Source organism: Rattus norvegicus, chromosome X (assembly GCF_021556685.1).
Source record: "Rattus norvegicus strain SHRSP/BbbUtx chromosome X, alternate assembly SHRSP_T2T, whole genome shotgun sequence".
Classification (NCBI taxonomy): Eukaryota; Metazoa; Chordata; class Mammalia; order Rodentia; family Muridae; genus Rattus; species Rattus norvegicus.
In genome coordinates, this window is record NC_141554.1 from 42,659,331 (window position 1) to 42,678,787 (window position 19,457).

At 41.3% G+C, this 19,457-nt stretch overlaps 1 protein-coding gene across 22 annotated transcripts in view; it reads right to left on the reverse strand.

Annotated features, from left to right (window-relative positions):
* Window positions 1-19,457, reverse strand: part of Sh3kbp1 (SH3 domain-containing kinase-binding protein 1) — a 344,981-nt gene that overhangs the window by 164,332 nt on the left and 161,192 nt on the right. For 12 of the 22 annotated variants that reach the window (XM_087600878.1, XM_087600872.1, XM_087600874.1 and 9 more), the window contains 3 exons: window positions 14,619-14,722; window positions 1,476-1,605; window positions 887-943 (listed from right to left, as the gene is read on the reverse strand). In XM_087600878.1, the coding sequence (XP_087457004.1) occupies window positions 887-943; window positions 1,476-1,605; window positions 14,619-14,722 (291 nt within the window). The remainder of the gene's footprint in view (window positions 1-886; window positions 944-1,475; window positions 1,606-14,618; window positions 14,723-19,457) is intronic. The other 10 variants (XM_087600881.1, XM_087600876.1, XM_087600870.1 and 7 more) reach the window with 1 other exon arrangement.

Consider the following 19,457-nt stretch of genomic DNA (forward strand, 5'->3'; position numbering starts at 1 on the left):
CCTCCTCCAAAAATTTCCCCTAAAAACAAACAAACAAGAAAAACATTTAATTTACAATGCTCCAGAAATTCAGTATCATTAATGTAGGACCTTGTTACCAGACATGATACTATTCTAGTGTCTAAAAGAAGATTCCAGAGCAGTTAATACTCTACTGTGGATTGGAGGGAGGGGCAAAAGAAGCTTTCACTGCTCAGTTCATTGAGCTGGCCACATTAGTGGAGAGTGCTTGTTCCAGCTCATAGAAAGTGGCAGGAGTTCGTCAGTACTTCACTTGTCCTGAACAGCCATCCCAACCCTTCACATCCAACACTTGAGGATGGAATGGAATTTGGGGCAGGGGATTCTCAAGTTTCATCAGTGGAAGGAAGGGATCCTGCTGTAGCCACCAAGTCAACCAGCCAGCACAGTTGTTTCTATTTGTGGCTGGCTGTACAGCCCAAAACCACTGCTGGGACACTACCCCCCCCCCCCATTCACCCAAAACAAAAAACAAAAACAAAAACAAACAAACAAACAAAACAAAACAAAACAAAAAACCCAGTCACCTAAGTACTTATCTGGAAATAGCTTCAACTTCCAAACATTTGCCCAATTTAACTACTGGTTGAATAAAGGGATATGAAGCCAATAGAAGAATACCATTTAAATTAAAAATTTTTTTCAATGGAAAGTGAAGCTATTTGAGAATTGTTTTGGTAAGACTAGGTAGTACTCCTCTTGTCAGGAAAGAAAGTCAGCAAGTAGCATCACACTACTAATGACATAGCTGAATCTCCTACAACATTCATGCCCATGACTTGGCTCACACGGCACAGGATAAACACAGATGCCCACATGGGAAGTTGGGTTAGTGAATGGGAGAACAAAGCTTCCCAGTCCTGACCTTTTGCTCCATGAGCTGGAAAGGGCAGCAGAGAAGCTGGAAGGAAACCTTCAGGCCCTGGAGAAAAAAAGACCTGAAGTTTGTTCTCACCATTACAAAAAGGAACCACTTCCTCATCCAAGGGGAGGATGAACTATCTTGTCATATATTCAATGGAACTGGCATGCATTTATCGTATACATAGTACCTTGCCACCAATAATCGTTAGTTTTTCTCCTAAGTTCTTCAGAGAACATTGAGAAATACAGATCATCTCATTGCGTTGATTTAAAAAACAATTACAAACTCACTGGGACAAGACATCCTAGAAGTTTAGGGAAGCACAACAATATGTGCCACCCGTGAGCCAGTGCTACCATGACTGAGGGCTGGTACTCACTTATCCAGAGACATATAGAATATATAACTCTAGATCACAACTATACAGTGATATACTTACTAAATCATAGTGGGCTAAAGTACAAGAGCCAACAAAACACTCACAGGCTTTTATCACACCCCTCTGGATAGAACCACAGTACATAAGAGAGGCTCGGACACAGCCCATTGGTCTCTTCCCTTTCCTGTTCAGTATGGTAGACATCCTTACTTGACTTGGAAAGCTGCTCATCCTGGGAAATGCCAAGCTCATCCGACTCCCCTGACAGCTCCTTGATGAAGTTGGAAGGAAACATTCCAGTCTTCCCATTGAGTACGCCTTCCCACCATCCTTCCTCCACCTGCATAAAGAGAACAGAGAGGTACAAGATCAGGTTAGACATGTCTCCTACTTACATGGTACAGCGTAGAGCTCACACAGAAGAGGGATCCAATGATTTACATTTACCAGGAAAACAGAAAACAGGCCACACAGTCTTATGATTCAGACAAGTAAGGGGAGTTAATGTGGAACCCAACACAAACATCTAAAAACTAACACTTCATTTTAGTCAATTTCTAACTGAAATTTGGCATTTCCTTTTGTTATGAAAGTAGGTAGCACACCAGTATTAGTAGAACTAGTTACTTATAGGCTAAACCATGAGTATTTTCCTATTACATCAGAGGCGCTATACTTTAAAATATCATTTGTGCTCATTGGTACTTTGAAATGTACCTGCTGGGGGACATTGCTTACTTAATGTGTTAAGCTATCAAATAGATTACTATATCAAAATTTTCTTTTGTTTGATGTGTACTTCACCAGAGTTACTATGTAATTTTATGTGTTTTGTTTTACGAAAACCACTATTTAAAAAAAAACCCTGTGAATATAACCAGGCATGGTCACACACATCTGTAATTCTAGCACTCAGGAGAGACACAACAGGGAAGATAAACAGTACCTGTGAGGCCAGCCTGGGATACGCAGCTAGATGACATGGCTGGAAACATGGCTCCTAAACAAGTACTTGTCAAGCAGCCACAAGGTTTAAGTAACACTGTCAGTACCACAGACAAGCAACAGACACAAAGAGGAAGAGTTGGGGAGGAGGACAAAGAAGGGAGGGAGGAGAGAAGGGAAGGAAGGTTTCCCAAGATAACTAAAACTAGGCAAGAAAGAGCTGAATCAATTTTCAATTAAAGAAAAAAAACTCTGAGCTGAGAACTTGGGAGGGTAGAGATTTCCTGTGGGTTTCTTTGGGAATGTGGGGAAAAGACTGGAGTATCAGGAGGCTGGAAAGCTGCAGCCCACTGAGCAGGAAGTGGAAGCTACACCAGGAAAGCAATGAGAACAGACAAGGTATGCTCAGTTTTGAGGTATGGAGTTGTCTTGATCAACTAGCTGAGGGCAAGTAAAATGGGGAAAGAGAAGTTGCCTGAAGGATTTGAGATGGATCTACCAACAGCAAAGCAGATGTCTGAATATTTAGTTGGCTTCCTGGAGAGAAAAATAAGGTCATTTTGAGGACGAGCATGTATGACATTACCAAAAACATGTGGGACAATAGAAAAAGGAGCTAGAAGCTTTAAAGATTTTCTATATGCATATATTACCAGTGCTAGCCAACAAGCACAATTTAAGAATTTAAACAAATAAAAAAAGAAACTAAAACTCAAGCCCGATTCAAATTCTACCCTGAAACTTAGCAGTTATGTGAATTTACTCATTTTCTCCTGCCAAATTAAATCCCCCCTTCCATATCTGTGTAACTGAACTGATAATTCATCTCACATGCCATATTTAAGCATGATCTTTGTCTCTGTTAAAGATATATATATATATATATATATATATATATATATATATATATATACATGCGCATTATGGTTCTTTGCTAGAATTGGGAAATGCAGAATTATATATGACAGTGTTTTCTTAAGAAAGTGACAATGTACCAAGATAAGGCTAGCAATGCAGAAAAAGAAAGGAATTAGCACAAGTCAACCTTGTTATATCAAGTTGAGCTCACTTATATCTGGAATGGTAGAAGACAGGTTTGAGGAAAATAAGTTAAAATGAAGATAGGCCATTAAGAAATTAGAAGCAGTAGCTAAGATTAGGGGAGGGAGTTCAGAGCATTCCAGAAAGGAGGGAGGACCTGAGGAAGGCCAGAGAAAGGAGGCAACCAGAACAATACCTTTACAATGGTTATTAGAGAACTCATAGGGTGCAGATTTGTGGAGTAGTGATTACATTTGCATGGCCGCAAAATCTTAAAGGAAGAATGCACACAATAGCATCTAGGTATGGCTGTCATGATGACTACTCAGTATCAGTTCACTGTACCTAACATCCTTTCAACTGACTAGCATTTGCATGTTTCTATGCCAATTCAATTGATGCATATTATTCCTTCAAAAAGGCTTTGATAGGATTAAGATAGTTGGACGAATTCATTGCAAGTCTGTATATCAATAGTCACAGGATATGTAGCATGGGGTCCTTATGCTAGTCCTGAATAAAGAGCAGTAAAACGACCTCCTTCCTGTCAGGAATCACAGGGCAAGGGGAAAACCAAGGGCAGGATCCAGAACTGAGTGATCTGTGACACAATTCCTGGCAGTAGAGGGAGGCTGAATCAACTCCATCTATTCAGTCTGATGATGTCTGAAATATTCATGTTCCCAATAAGCAGCTCTGGTGTGAGGTTCCAGGAAAGCACTCCTGATGTGTAGAATCAGCAGCTGCCTACTGGGAAAACAAAGGTATCTTCACCCTGCCACACCCCCAGATGCCAGTATCACTGTCGTCGCACAGCCTGGGAGCCTCTGGGCAGACAGCAGAGGTATATCATTAGCTACACAGCAAATGGAAGGGTTGACAAACCATTGCTCGTCACCTGGGGGATACTCTTCCAATTGCAGCTTCCATGGACACAAAGGGTGTTTCTTTGTGACCTGAGCCCTTCCTGGGGGGGGGGGGAACTTGGTACCAGAATCACTAAAAGCTATGTAATACAATCTCTTCCTACAGCCTGCTGCTTTAGTCTCAAGACTGAGCCTGGAGAGAGGAGAAAACATTATCCTTATATTCACACTAGCTGTCTTCTGAGATCATCTAGTTGAATTTCCTACATAAAGACAAAGGCACTGGAGCCCAGAATGATGATCTCCCTATTAAGCACATTGCCAACACATTCATGACAGACAAATCATTCAAAGAAATCCTCCATGACAGCCTATCAGGTTCTGATTGCCTCATAAAAAAAGAGGAGTGGGGGGGGGGGTCCTTCCTATGAGGAGCAGAAGGAAACAAGAGATCCTGACTATGCTACCATTGTTCCCAGTCAAGTCCTGCAACACCAAACCTGTGTGGCCATTCTAGTGATGTCAATATTTACTAAACAGTTATCCTGTACTCCCTTAGACCCTAGGATAGATTCATTAGTGATCAAAACAGAAAAAGACCCCATCTCAGAGTTTGAGAAATGGCCCCATAGGTAAAGTGCTTGCAATGCAGAGGACTTGTACTGGACCCAGTACCCATGTAAAACAAAACCCAAACATGGTAATGTACACTAGTAGTCCCAGACTGAGGGATCAAGGACAAGAGGATGTTTGGAGTTTGCTGACCAGCCTCTCTAGTTGAACTGATGACCTCTAGGCTCAGTGAGATATTCTGTCTCATAAAATAAGGTAGAAAGTGATTAAGGGAGATACCGCCGGCCATCACATTCAAACCCAAGCATTCCCATGTGCAAGCACATACACATCCATCATGGAAAAATTTCTAAAAGAAAAGAGGAAAAACTGCACAGCATGCACACCTTCTGCTTCGAAATTAAGATGGCTTGTATTGATGCCTCTGTATTTGAACACAGAAAAGGAAATGTGTAACCTTGCTGAACAGAATATATATAATTAATATATCTATATATATATTATAGATATACTAATATAGATATATATTAGTTTAGACTAAAGGCTTACAGCTTCTCCTCACAGTAAGAAAGTAAAGGGAGATGCCCACCTTATTCCTATGCCTACCCAATCCCAATTGATCATCATTTTTCTGTAGTTCCTGGATCTAGGCTAAGAACCCTAGTGGTCCCTCCCTGTGGCCCATGTGGCTAACTTGAGGCCCCATTACTGTGCCCCAAAGCAAACCCTACCAATCAATAGCTCATAGCTAGGAGCAAAGCAGTTTACTAGTGCTGTTTGAGAAAAGCCAAGTACAGTTTCCATCCCAGCAGAATTTCCATGCCTTTAGAAGAAAGAGCCTTTAAGGGGTTGGTTCAGCACTCAAGGAAGTAAGTTCTCTATTTTAGCCCTATTGGAAACTGAGGAAACAACAGGGTGATTTCAACAGTCACCCTCAGCTGTGCAGACATCGCCTACATTTGTTAAGTAGGGAAGATGTCCAGGGATGAAAGGGTGAAATGTTTTCTCCTGGATATTTAACCTGTTCTGAACGAGTCCTACGCAACACCCTTGATTTTTTTTTTGTTCTTTACCTGTCAGTTGTACAAGGAAGGGAATAAGAATTTACCAAATCTAAAGCCTACCTTAGACTTGAAGCAGCCACACAGAAAAAAAAATCCACTTAGGGTTGCAATCACTGTTTTCAGTCAGTGACTACTGTGTTATTCAAATCCCCTTCAGGAGCACACTAGGAGAGTGAATTTAGATGGAGCACGGCAAGAGGTAGGAAGAGATATGCAGAAGCCAGTGAAGTCAGTTTCACTGTTTCAAGAGCAGTTTTCTTGAAAGAAAGAAAGAAAGAAAGAAAGAAAGAAAGAAAGAAAGAAAGGAAGGAAGGAAAGAAAGAAAAGAAAGAAAAGAAAGAAAGAGATAAAAGAAAACAGGCATATAAAAATCTAAGGCTTATACTTTAACATATCCAGATCCTTCCTCAAATTTTTGCCAAAAATAGGGACTAGGGAGATGCTTGCTCTACAATCAACGAGGATCTATGCTAGAAGCTCTACAACCCAAGTAAAAAGTCAGACACAGTTCTACATAATTGTTAAGTCCAGCATTTTAGGGAGGAGACAGCAAGGTCCCAAGAACTCCTCCCTAGCTAGCTGGCTAGTCTAGCTAACATACTGTAAGCTTCTAGTCCTGAAAGAGACTGTCCCAAGGCAGCAAGGTACAGAGTAATATTGTCATCTGACACCCCACTCTGGCCTACACACACACCCACAGGCATGCACACATGACAAACACATCCTTCCCAAGAAGGAATTACATGGAAATTTCAATAGTAGTGCTGTTTCCTACCTATGGAGTTGAAAGTAGTTTGCAAAATGGCACAACATTAGAAAAATAAAAGACTGTGTATCAAGTTTCTTTAAAGTTAAGATATAACTTACAAGTCTTAGGTCAGTTTTGAAAGCTACGTCTCTATATACAAACAGGTTATTTTTATTACTTCAGAAAATTCCTAGGTGCCCTTTCCCAGTCAATCATTAATCTTATTGCAAGCTCTTTTGATTGGTTCTGATTGTTCTACAACTTCATGTAAATATACAATGGCAGTTCAATTCCATGAACAGTGTTTAAAAATAAACTTTGTTTCTAGAGAAGACATTTTTCTGCCAGTGGAAGTAGTGAAGAAATAGTTAAAGGGGTCACTTCCTGACCATATAGGCATACATTATTTTTCATTGTAGTTGCTTTAAGTAACTGTCTCTGTCGAATAAGCATTATCTAAGTACTGAATTCCTTGTCGATAATTTCCTCTAATTCCTGTGTAATTCACTGCTTTTTCTAGGTAGGCTCAAAGAGTTCATACATGCAGGAATGTTCTCATCCCTTTACCCCTTTTCTTTGAAGAAAGGGAAAAGGGGGCCTTCAGAAGATAAATTCATTGTGTAATTGACAAGGAAACAGAGTTTTAAATAGAATCTCTGTATAAGGCTTATGCAAGACAGAGCAATATCCTTGATCTTTAATATGTGGTTCAACACACTTAGACTGCCAGCATTCAGGGATTTGAAGCAAGAGGATCTGAAATCCAAGGCTAGCCTGGACCATGCCTGGCTATGCTGAAAAATAAAAGAAGGGGAGAGGATTTGGTTTCTGGGAGAGGAGTGGTTCTCAACCTGTGAACAAAATGATCCTTTCACAGGAGTCACATATCAAACCGCCTGCTTATCAGATATTTACATTAAAACTCATAACAGTAGCAAAATTACACTTATGAAGTGACAATAATATCATTTATGGCAGGGGGTCACGATAGCACGAGGAACTATATTAAAGGGCCACAGCATTAGGAGGGTGGAGAACCACTGTTATAGGGCTTCTAGAGGGATCCTTCAGCAGAGCACCATGGTCTCCCCGTTTCCAGCAGTCACAAGTATTCTACAGATCCCCAGATTCCTAAAGAACATTGATAAGGCCCTCCCATCATTCTAACTTGGAAATATGAACAAAATGGAAACTGAACAAGTAAGATAACCTTTCTGATGAACCAAGAGAGTGCAAGTTTTCTCTTGCCACCTTTTCCACGTGAGAACATCACCTGTGGTGATGCCTGTGCCTTAGCAAAAGCCCAGAGAAGAAACCTTTCAATGCTATGCCTCCTTGAGAGTTCAATGGAGGCATCCTGTAGCTTTTCTCCGTTCCTGGGTGGCACTTCTTTATCCTCCATGAGCAACTCGGGCTTTCGCTTCCTCGCTCATTTGTCAATTCCATCAGCTGTCACTCTTTTTAAAAGAGTCTTAGGTTCTTGTCGTACTCTCCATGACCAAACTGAGCTTCTATGTGTATGCACATCCCGTTCAGTGAATCTCTGAGTGTCTATAAGTAGCTTCACTCATGATGTAAGCATTTAAATATTTAAGAAATTTCATAGTTATGCAAATCTACCAAAAATACTTTTTTTACACACTTGTAGCCTGCTCTGTATGCTGATGCTTCAGATAGAACTACTTTCTTTTCTATACTTGGTGTTATTTGACTTAGGGTTCACACAGCCTGGGACTACCTTAAACTTACTGTTGTAGCTAAGGATACCCTTGAATAACTGATCCTCCTACCTCTACTAACCAAGTACTGGGGTTTCAGACATGCATCATGACACCTAACTTACCTTCTCTTCTAAACATAGCATCCCTCACCATGGTATGAATACTTCAGTACCTGTATACAAACTAGGAAAAATTCACCACCATGTTAAACAGAGGACAATTGTAGAACAGCCTGAGCTGACTAGTCAAATTCCAATACTAAGATTTTTTTAATTAACATGTCCTTTAAAATACAAAATGGGAGAAGAAACTTGTCTCTAAAGTAATGCAGTTTTAATAGGGGAAAATGAAGGTATGCTTGGGTCACCTGTTAGCTGATCAGTTTTTAAATAGATGCCAGCAATTTTTAGTGTATGTGCTGTGAAAGAGATCACTGAACTTGACTTCTCTTCTGCAAGAGCGAACGTTGGAGGATGTGGCCATCCACCCACACAGAGGTTTATCTGCCCGAGTGAAAACTTTGAAGCATTTCAAGAGCCTGCTTAATCAGAGATGAATTGATCCCATCTCCTTTTATGGACATATGGAGAAGAATGCAGACAGTTTTTGAACACGCAGCTTGTCACCTTTGCAAACCACAAAGCCAGGTGAGGCTTTAATTCAAAATCTGCATCCCTCAGTCATTGGCTAGCCTGACTGGGAACCACTGAGAAATGCCTGGAAAATTAATCACAGATAAAAGACATGAAACCAAAAAGTTCAAAACATTACTCAAATAACCACTTTGGGAGATTTGGTGAGACCAGCCTCATTCAACTTGGGGGGCAGGACAGGGGGGGGGGCTCCTTCCTTGGACTCCAGATAACTCAGGAAAAAAAAAAAAACAAACCAAAACAGAAGCTCCAAGGCAGTCCTCAAAAATAAAAAGGGAAAATTCCAGAGGATCACAGATTGTGCTACTGGTAACCTTGTCCTTACAACATGCTTGTTTATCTGCATTGAGAACCTCACTGGCATTTCTCTGTCCTCTCCGCTCTGAACCAAAATGACCCAAGTGTATATTCACAATGACTTATTTAAAAATCACAATCTGTAGCGGGGGGGTGGGGGGTGGGGGAATGCTAATCAATCTAGGAATTTAGAGTTTACCACTCTCTCCAAATTGACAGTTTAGTTGCTTTAAATTTGCCATGATGGCTTTTTCTTACAGCCAAACTGGGTGTGCCCCAGCCAGGAGGCAGAGGGGGATGGGAGGCTCTTTAGCACAACCTCCACTTTGTCCACTCCAGGACTATCCCTTGCTCTCTTCCTTCACCAAGGCTGAGGGCTGCAGGCTGGTAGTTGATGTATGCTAAACAAGTGATCTGTTATTTCTCCTACAGGAGCCCAAAGTTATTTCTTTCAAAACCTTTTAGGCCTACCAGAGGGATGTGCTTGGCTGCATAGTGCAAAAACCTGGGCGTGTGAAGAGAAAGTTAGTGCAAAGAAAGAATAAGGGGAAAAGTGAAGGTTAAATAAAAAACAGCTGCCAAGCTTGGGGTGGGGAGCTATAGAACATCAGGACAGGATATTTCCTTTGCTTCGTTTACATTGTTACTGATGCACGATAAAGACATCAGTGCAAGTCATAGACAACAGACCACAGATGCACAAAACAAGGAGCTCAAAACAGCAACACATGCTTATGGAAAAGACTTTCGCCACATTCATACCCACATATACATACATACATGAATAAATAAATATTGAATATAGGCTTGACCTAATAGTATAACATTGCATTGAACATAAACATAGATTGTGATATTTTAAGTTAACATTAGATATTAAGATACACATATATCATTTTAAAATTTCTGTAATTCAATTGTTTTCTAAAAACTAGCTCACATGGTCAAGATCTTAAGAGCTGTCTGTCAGGGTTGGGGATTTAGCTCAGTGGTAGAGCGCTTGCCTAGGAAGCGCAAGGCCCTGGGTTCCGTCCCCAGCTCCAAAAAAAAGAAAAGGAAAAAAAAAGAGCTGTCTGTCAAGGACAAAAAAAAATAGGTGTGCATTATCATGTGTACAACCCAACACTATCAACCAATAAACATCTAATATATACATGTATGATATGTTATATTTTTAAATATTACTTTTATTTATTTATGTTTATGGATGTTTTGTTGTCACATACAGCTGTGCAGGCTTAGCATCCTTGGAGGGCAGAAGAATTCACAGGATCCCCCGGGATAGGAGTTATGGATGGTTGTAGGACATCATGTGGTTGCTAGAAATTGAGCCCAGGTCCTCTGGAAGAGCAGCCAGTGCTTTTAACTGCTGAGCCATCTCTCCAGCCCCAATATGTTATACATTCTTGAACAGATTGGTTGATTCAACAGTATCATAAAGCTTTTATTGTTTTCTTACCTTCATCTGTACCTATGACTTAAAGGATTTGTTTACTCAGAGCGCTTTTCTTTTCAGTCTAGTCTAGTAGAATCATAGAAGGGATGGCTATAAGCCTATTACAACACTCATCATCAGAGAAAAGGACAGATCTTTATACACTAATAATGGTAAAAACAAAAACAAAAACAAATCTGTGAGATCTCAAAACAACCAAAAGAATGGAGAAGTTTTTATATGATTTTTTAAAAAATATATTAAAAACTAGCCTTTCAGACTCTATGTTTTCTCCCCTTTTTCCAGATGGAGGGAACAGCAAGTACAGTCTAGAATTCAGGCACAAATGAGCAGAAATGTATTGCAGGTGAGGGTCAATGACTTGTGTTCCTCTCCAATAGTCCCTTTCCTCACAGCTGACAGGCAAAAGTGTTCCATATTTCTCAGTGTATAGGTCATGTGTCTTGTTCTTTTTTTTTTTTTTTTTTGGTTCTTTTTTTCGGAGCTGGGGACCGAACCCAGGGCCTTGCGCTTCCTAGGTAAGCACTCTACCACTGAGCTAAATCCCCAGCCCCATGTGTCTTGTTCTTGATTTGTGTTCTGAAAGCATTGTTATGACGGTAAAGGAAAACCATTCTCTCTAGCAAGGCCATCTTCAATTCTTGTTCCCTTTCCAACCTGGATCACATGTATATAGATCCATTTCACATGATTACATCCTGGTGTCTGCAATCTTATGTTCCGATCTGTTCGTTTACCTTTCAAAACAAAAGCAAACCCCTGCTTTTATAGTTCCGTTTATTCATGTACTTACTCAGCCAGCATTTGTCAAGGTACATATTAGGATTCATGCACTATTCCAGGTACCTCTAACATACCGACACATAAAAGCACGCTCTTTGCATTTTACAAAACTCTCAGCTTAGAGGAATATGGCCAATAATTATAATGAGAAACATCATAATAAATACACATTTAAAGAGCTTTGTGTGAGCCATTTTAATGGCTTCATGTCTTCTAGCTAGATAATACACCTTAATTCTTTCCCTTGATTATTTTTCATTATTGCAAACACTGCTACAATTAACGCATTCCCCGTATGCATTTTTGTTAACCATTTTCTGCAGATAAATTCTTAGGAATGAGATCAGAGTCATAGTTTTATTCATATTTTATAGCTATTGACCTACCTGCATATAAATATCATAAAGCTATACAAATTTACCACTTATGCAGGGCATTGCCAACAGTCCAACCAGTAAATATTTTTTAGTGAGCTGAAATCTACTAATTACTATCTTAATTTACACTTGAGTAAATAGCAGGGTGGGATATTTCCACATAGTGAAAATTTTTCTCCATGGTAAGACATGGTAATACTCAGAAGTCTAAGGCAGCAGGAAGCCAAGCTTAAAGGATTCACTGGGCTACCAAGAGAATCCTTAGCTTAGAACAATAAAAATTTTTAAAAACTACTATTCTTCCTTATGGGATTTGTGTTTATGGCAAATTCCTATGGCATTTGGTATTGGTCTAACAGCTCTGTGATATTTTTGTTTATTTTTGCTTTTTGATATTGCTCTGGCTGGCCTGGAACTTGCTATATAGACCAGGCTGGCCTGGAACTCATAGAGTCTATCTGCCTCTACCTGAAGAGTACAGGGATTAACAGCATGTATCACCTTGCCTGGCATCTTACAGTATTTTTTATATGTTACATTTATAACATTTTACAACAATACAGTTTCCCTATGTGTTGTTCTCTTTCTTTGTTTAATTACCTCAATATACACCAATTTCAACATTTTTATTAGTCATGTCTACTTTTTTATCATAGACTTTCTTCCACAGGTCTGATCTTAAGTAATTTGTCCATCAGTAAATAGATGTTCTGCTCGGCTGTCCATTCATTTCCCATCCATCTAAGTTTCAGTAAGTGCCCTACTTGACAGCAGACATTCTTCATGGCTGAATAATATATTAGCACAAATTATTCAAAACTTAGAAACAGACTAAGGGGTTAAAGCACATTCTCCTAGTGCCATGCTGGGGGCCTTGTCAGCTGCTTCTCTAGGGACCTTTGTTATACAAATTAGAACCCAAAGCAGTGCAAGTGATTCTTATCAGGCTACACTACAAACTGACTAGCAGAGATGCCAACATCTGTCCTCTAGAAAAGCTAACCCCAGAGGTCTCAGTTAAGTTGCTGTACCAGTTACTATAGGGTTTGGCATCCCAGTCAGCCCTCATTGAGTTACTCATCTCCTTAGTCTTTATCAAAGTCTTGTTCTTTCATACTTCTCTTAGAAAAGCCTTCCCATTTCACAGATCGCTTAGTGGGGAGTTGAGGGGAGGTTAGGTTTTGATGAGAATCTGGAAACCTGACTTCTGCTAGCAGACCTGCCAGTACTACCCTGACTATTGCTTCCTTTGAAACCCCCTCAACATCCACCGTGTATTCTATACACCACGAGCACTTGTAACATCAACTGAGATCCAGAAAACACATGCAAATGGCACTTTACTTCTTTCTATATAAAGAGCCAAATGTTGAACCAGAATGAATGATGGGATTCTAACAGTCCAAGGCACAAGATCCTCAAAGCATCAGGGAGCAGAGTGCAAGCAGCCCACCCAGTGTTTCTAGGAGCATTCTACCAGTAAGGCTAGTTTTGGATAGATAGGAGCAAACATTCAGGGGAAAGTGGCAGGAGAAACTGAGAATGTCGCTGGTCAAGAGAGGAGGCTTTGCCCTTTAGTCCTGCCTCTGCTATCTCTTGAGGGTCTTTGCTCATCTACACCATAAAGTGATCAGGATGATTAAGTGCCCTAATGTGTGAAGACCCTCCTTGTAGAGCTCGGAGTAAAGTCTTGGCTTCCACAGCGGAACAACAACAAAGGACTGCAGGGAGGTCTGAGGGAATGTGTGCTGTTGGCATGAACACAAGCATATCAAAAACCCCAATACCATGGAAGTGGGAAACCTTCCCCAGCTGAGACTCAGAACGGACACAGTCTTCCTCTAGTCAGAGTCCCAATGTTGGCAATGGGTACAGAAATGATCACAGTACTTTTCTTCCCTCTCGCCCATGCTATGGCCTAAAGACTGTTCCTCTACAAAGACTACTCCTATTGAGATTTGCTTAACCTGTCTTCTTGCTCAGCTGTATAAAATAACCCTGCCTTCTTCTTTATCTGTATGTAATAGCCCTGCTTCATTATCTGTATGTGAGGACCTAGAGTACATCTTTATCTGTAATGTAATGACCCTGCCTCCTTGTTCATCTGTGTGCAACAGCCCCACTCCCCCCATCAACTATGATTACACTGAGTTTTGTTTTGCTTTGGGTTTTTTGTGTGTGTGTGTGTGTGCGTGCGTGTGTCTGTGTGCACACGTGCACGCGCACGCACGCACCCATGTGCACCTTCTCCATAGAGTCCAGTCTATTCAATCCAAGGTTAGATTGTGAGTCTTTGTGTTTGCTATTTCTTCATCCCCTTGCCACCCCTAGCCAGGGTTCTAGCATCCAAGCCATGCAAGAACACAACAAAGAAAAACCCTTATCATACCTGTCACATACTTGGTCTTCCAATAAATGCCACATGCCACTTTCATTCTCTCTAAACCCAGTATTCTCCACAATGAAAACTGAATCTCTAGAGATGGATCCCTGCTATGTGATCAGTCAGAATCCATCATTAACTAAAGCAGACAGGGAAGTAGATGACACAGCACTCAAATTTCAAAGGTACTGAGTGTTATGGCACAAGACAATGGCTTCAGATGGCCATACATCTGACCTTCCCACCTGGCCTAAATGAATTCCTCTGAAGGAACTACTTCCCATAGGAGGCGCCACTAGGTGATCTTTAGAGTCTCTCTGAGTTTGACTCTCCATTGCTAAGGCCAACGGGCCTGTGCACGTATAGCAAGGGCTCTTCATGGCTGGGCACACAGGTGGGTCTGACAGCCATGTGAGGCAACAGTGTCAATTCAGCTACTTGCTTACCTCTCCTACAACCTCTATGATGTCCCCGACTTTCAGCTCAAGCTCATCGTCATTCTGAGGCAGGTAGCTGAACGCCACCTGGCATCGGCGTCTCCGTCGCTCTCCTGAATGGAAAAAGCAAAAGATTTAGATACAGTTCTTCTCCCACATCCCATGCTAAGGTTTTAAAGAGAGGCTTCCTAGGCATGCAGGCAAAGTAAGCTGATTTGTCTCAAATATGCTTTCTGGGGCATAGCTAGAGGCACGGCAGCCCTGGTCTTTTAGAGAGGCATTAGAAAGCAGAGCAATGCTTCTTGGTGTTTTGAAAGCTGCTGGGTCAGAAACCCATGGACATGAGAAACTGATCCATTGGCACAGAAGGCGGACCCCCACCCTGGAGCACTGGAGCACAGTGTTGCCTTAAACGCGCTTCCATGGATGGTACCTTCTATTTGCTGCTGTTGATTTGTAATGGAAGCTGATGTGATGTTCTACAGAAACAAAGATGGTCTACTTCTGATGCTAGCAAGGCAAAGAGCACTTCCCCCAAGTGTGCAAAGCAAATGACAAAGTAGCCTGGCCTTTCTCTTACTAATCGTCACCCTTTCAACACAGTGGACCTCAAGCCTGATAACCCAGAGCCAATTGGGTTTCTGCTATTCTTGGTATAATTTCAAAAGTCCCACAGGGTTCAACATAGTCATTTGTGTCCCAGGGGATGCATTAGCAAGATGCCTGGCTGCTTCCACAGAAGCAACCCAGGCAGGTCAAGGTTAAAAGTCAGAGCCATACTTCACTTTGAGGACACTCTTACACTGTTACACCATGCCGTTTATACAATGGGGCCTCTGACTTGGAGCTGGTACAAATACAGACACTATCATCTAACCGACATCCATACTGCCTATGTGCATTGTGGGAGCAAAAATCATGCATGTGGGATGACATGCAATAGTGGTGGTGGAAGGCAGGGAGTGTTGTATGAGGACTACGAACCGAGATAGGCATTGCTCAGAGGTTTGTTGCTCACAACTGAACACCTCACACCATTTCTTCACGCCACTACATGGCCTAGAAAATCAACAGGATCAACGACTTCAAAGAAGTACATTTGGAAAGGCCAGCATTATTTCTGGGTACTGCCTCGGGAGACTCTTATTCTTTTCTAAGCTTTTCCCTGTAAAAGGAAGTCCCTGTCGGGATGATTACAGGGCACATTAGCCCTACCCTCCCGCCAGCCCCCGAATGACATCACACAAAGAGGAAGATGTTTGAACTACATCTATGGGCTTCCTGATCAATATTTTTCAAAAGCCAGTGGCCTAGATTTTGCTTTCATTTTTCTATGTCTGTACCACCTCCCTAAGGAAGAACAGGGTGGAACACAAAGAAGGGGGCAGAAGTTCAGAATCAATATCTCATCTAATCACATCTTCAGCCACGACACTAATGATCTCCACCTTTCTGCACAAAGTCACAAGCTACTGAATCTTGCTAAGAACACACTCAGAGCTCACAGGCACATCCTAGGTTAGTCCTGTGTCCTGTTAGCTGACTGAGTCATGTAACCTTGGAAGGAGGACCTGGCTCGGCATGGGCCAGAGGATCTCAGCATATTGCCTCTCCAAAGGACAAGGCTAGAGGGCTGGTATTCCAGTGCAATGCATACTGTCAAAAAGCAGGCTATGGTGGGACACATCTGCAGTCTCACTGATCAGAGGGCTGAAGCAGGCAGATCCTAAATTTCAGGCCAGTTTCAGGCTATTCAGTAAGATCCTATTTCAAAAACAAAAATGAAATACTACCACTATTGCTCTATAGTTCCCAACAATACAGAAGACAAATCAGGTACCAGACACTAAATAACACACAGTCTGCATTCTAGCAAAGAAAACCCCGGTGACAGGGCAATCATAGTGCCCCAACCCCTGTTTCCCCATATGCATCCCTTGAGATAAAGTTTTAGGAATTTGTAAGTTTTCATTTTCTAGGGTTTGTTTTTATACATTTTATTTAATTTCAAGGGGTGGAAGAACTATGTGTGCACCGCATGGAGGTCAGAAAACAACCCGGGGAAGTCAATTCTCCTTTCACCATGTAGATCCTAGGTGCCAAGTTTAAGTCGTGAGCTTAGTGGCAGGTGCCTCCATGCACTGAGCTATTGAACTGGGCCCCCCCATTATCTATTTTTATGTTGTAATGAACTCTGAAAATACAACTGTAAGCATGAAATGAAATAAAAAATGTCTGAAAACTGATAAAATCACAGAAGCCAAATCCAGACCAAGGTGAAATAATAACCAAAAGGCTCCAGAGGGTTCTAACTAAAGTCATAAAATTTAGATATAATGTTAAAGGAAGTAGTGGGGGGTCGATTATACATACAATGAAGTGGTCAATGGAATACTGCAGACAGAAAGGCTCAAGCAGGGAAGGAGGGAGGAGTCGTAGAGAAATCAGGGGATGAGGGGGAGGCTTACCCAAATGAAGACAGTATCATAGGTACTCATAACCCAACTTTAAAAATGAGTGGAAGGATAGTAAAATACATGGGGATTAAGGGAAGATGGGGGAAATAAGAAATACTGAGGGCTAAAGGGTTCATTGGGAACAGGGAGGAGGAACAGGAGAGAGCAGCAAGACTGGGTGGGTGGTTTAATCAAAACTTAGAATCCATGAAAAAGCCTTATGGAAACTCATTAGTTAATGAACACGTTTCAAAATATAACATTTTTGAAAAGGATTGTCCTGCATGGCTGGATGATAGAATTGTCAGAAGACATAGATTATCAAATGAAAATCACAGTGTAAGACCCAAGATCTTCTTCTGGCCTTCTCAAACACCTGCAATGCACCCCAGTGCATATGAGCGTGCATGCATGTGTGTGCATGCACACGCACACAGCCACACGAATAAATGTTTTTGAAAATTTAAAACATAGCACCTAGCCTAACACTGTACAGATGGCAAAGGCCAAGGTGATATATCCTTAGGGAGCAGATTATTCCAACAGATTCAGGACCTGGAACACTGTCATCTGACTTCACCTCATCTAAATCTGTGCTCTGGAGACCATAAAAGCTTACATGGTATCAAAGGAATGATGCATTCACTAATTTCTCTCTGTCAGGCTAGCCACTGTTTCTTAAATGATTCAGAGGTTACCTAACTGGTGCCATAAAATCTTATAATGTACACTGTCAACATACCAAGAAAAGCCCTAGAGGACAAAAAGAAAGATTCAGAGGCAGCTTCTGCTAAAGGTGACCTGACTTGAACCCAGGCAGAAAGTCTTATTTTCTCCACAAGAGGCTAGCTCAGGACCGTCTCTTTCTTTGAGGAATTTCTTCAGTTCTTTGAGCCAGGGTCTTCCAAAGAGTCCAGACTAGCCTCAAATCTATGACCCTCCTGGCTTTGCCTTCCAAGTGCTGGGATTTCGGCCATGGGCCATCACACCTCCTGATGCCCCTATCACTGTATCTCAACCACATGAGCTATAAATAAAAGAGCTGAGATGAGCAACCGTTTTGTAAAGGAGGAAAGACGACTGACTGACTCAGAATCGCTAAGCTAGTGAGTGACAGTATTTTCCTCGGCTTGTTTTCAGAGGTCTCTCTCCAGTCCCAGAGGAAGCGAATCAAATCACTAGTCTTAAATTTTCCGCAATCTGTATTCACTGCTTCCTGTAACACTGTGACACTGCACCAACTCTTCAATCTGCCTTTTTGTAGAAAGTTCCCAAACCATAAGCCTCCTGTTTCTCTGGACCTCAGCTCTGCACATCATTGACCTGAACTCGAGTGTTGGCTTCACAACCCAGTTTTTGGTCTGAGGAGGAACACAAACTGCCTTCATCTAGTATAACATAAGTTTCAGGGTGACTCTTACCATGTTTTTCTTGCCCTACTATTTCACTGACATTTACTAGTGAATCACAGCCTTCCTTGAAATGGTAGTATCATGACATCACTTCCTTTTGAGGGTTGTTTTTTTTGTTTTTTTGTTTTTTTTTCTGACGATTGGAGACAAACATGACTTGCCCACACCGGGGATTTGTAATCTCGTATTTTCAGCCACCATCTTCCTGCTCAGACCAACTTGTGACACACACAATAAGGGTGACCAACAATAGACATTTATATTAAGACAAACTAGAAAGTGGAGCATCTGCGTTCTTCCTTCCTCATGGCAACACCACCGTCACTGTTTAGGTCACTTCTGTGTTTCCAAGGCAAGACCACTTTAACTTCTCATGCATAATCGAAAGGAGAGGGCATTATGGACATGCAATATGCATGCAGACATGGCTTACCCAAAAGTAAAAGTGAAGAAACCATCACAATGCATATTTGCTACATCTCTACTTAATATCTTGATAGCATGTTGGCTCTAAAATACACATGCACGAATATGTGCCCATATGTAAGAACATGGGCACAGACACATAGTAAAGCAGGCACAACCTCAAGTTTCTCGATAGAACTAACAGCCACAGTCCATTCCTAACAAATTTGGTTAATAAAATATCATCAGCTGACATATATTGAGCACTTATTCATACTCGATGCTTAAGACTGTTAGGTACATTACCTGGACTATGCCATTTCCTTTCTAGACTGATCTCTAGGTAGATTACCAGCTCTCTTTTTATAAACAATGGCTTTAAGGAAGACGTAGCAATCAATTATTTCACCAGACATTTTATAGCTTCTAAGTAGAAGGCTTTGTATTCAAACCTGGTAACATAATTCTAAAGATGTTACTGCCCATCCAGCTGGGTGTTCTTAAAATACATTTCAGCTGTGTTGAGGTTTCAGAAAGAATCATGTATAGGAGTCAGAGAAATGGTCCAGTGGGTA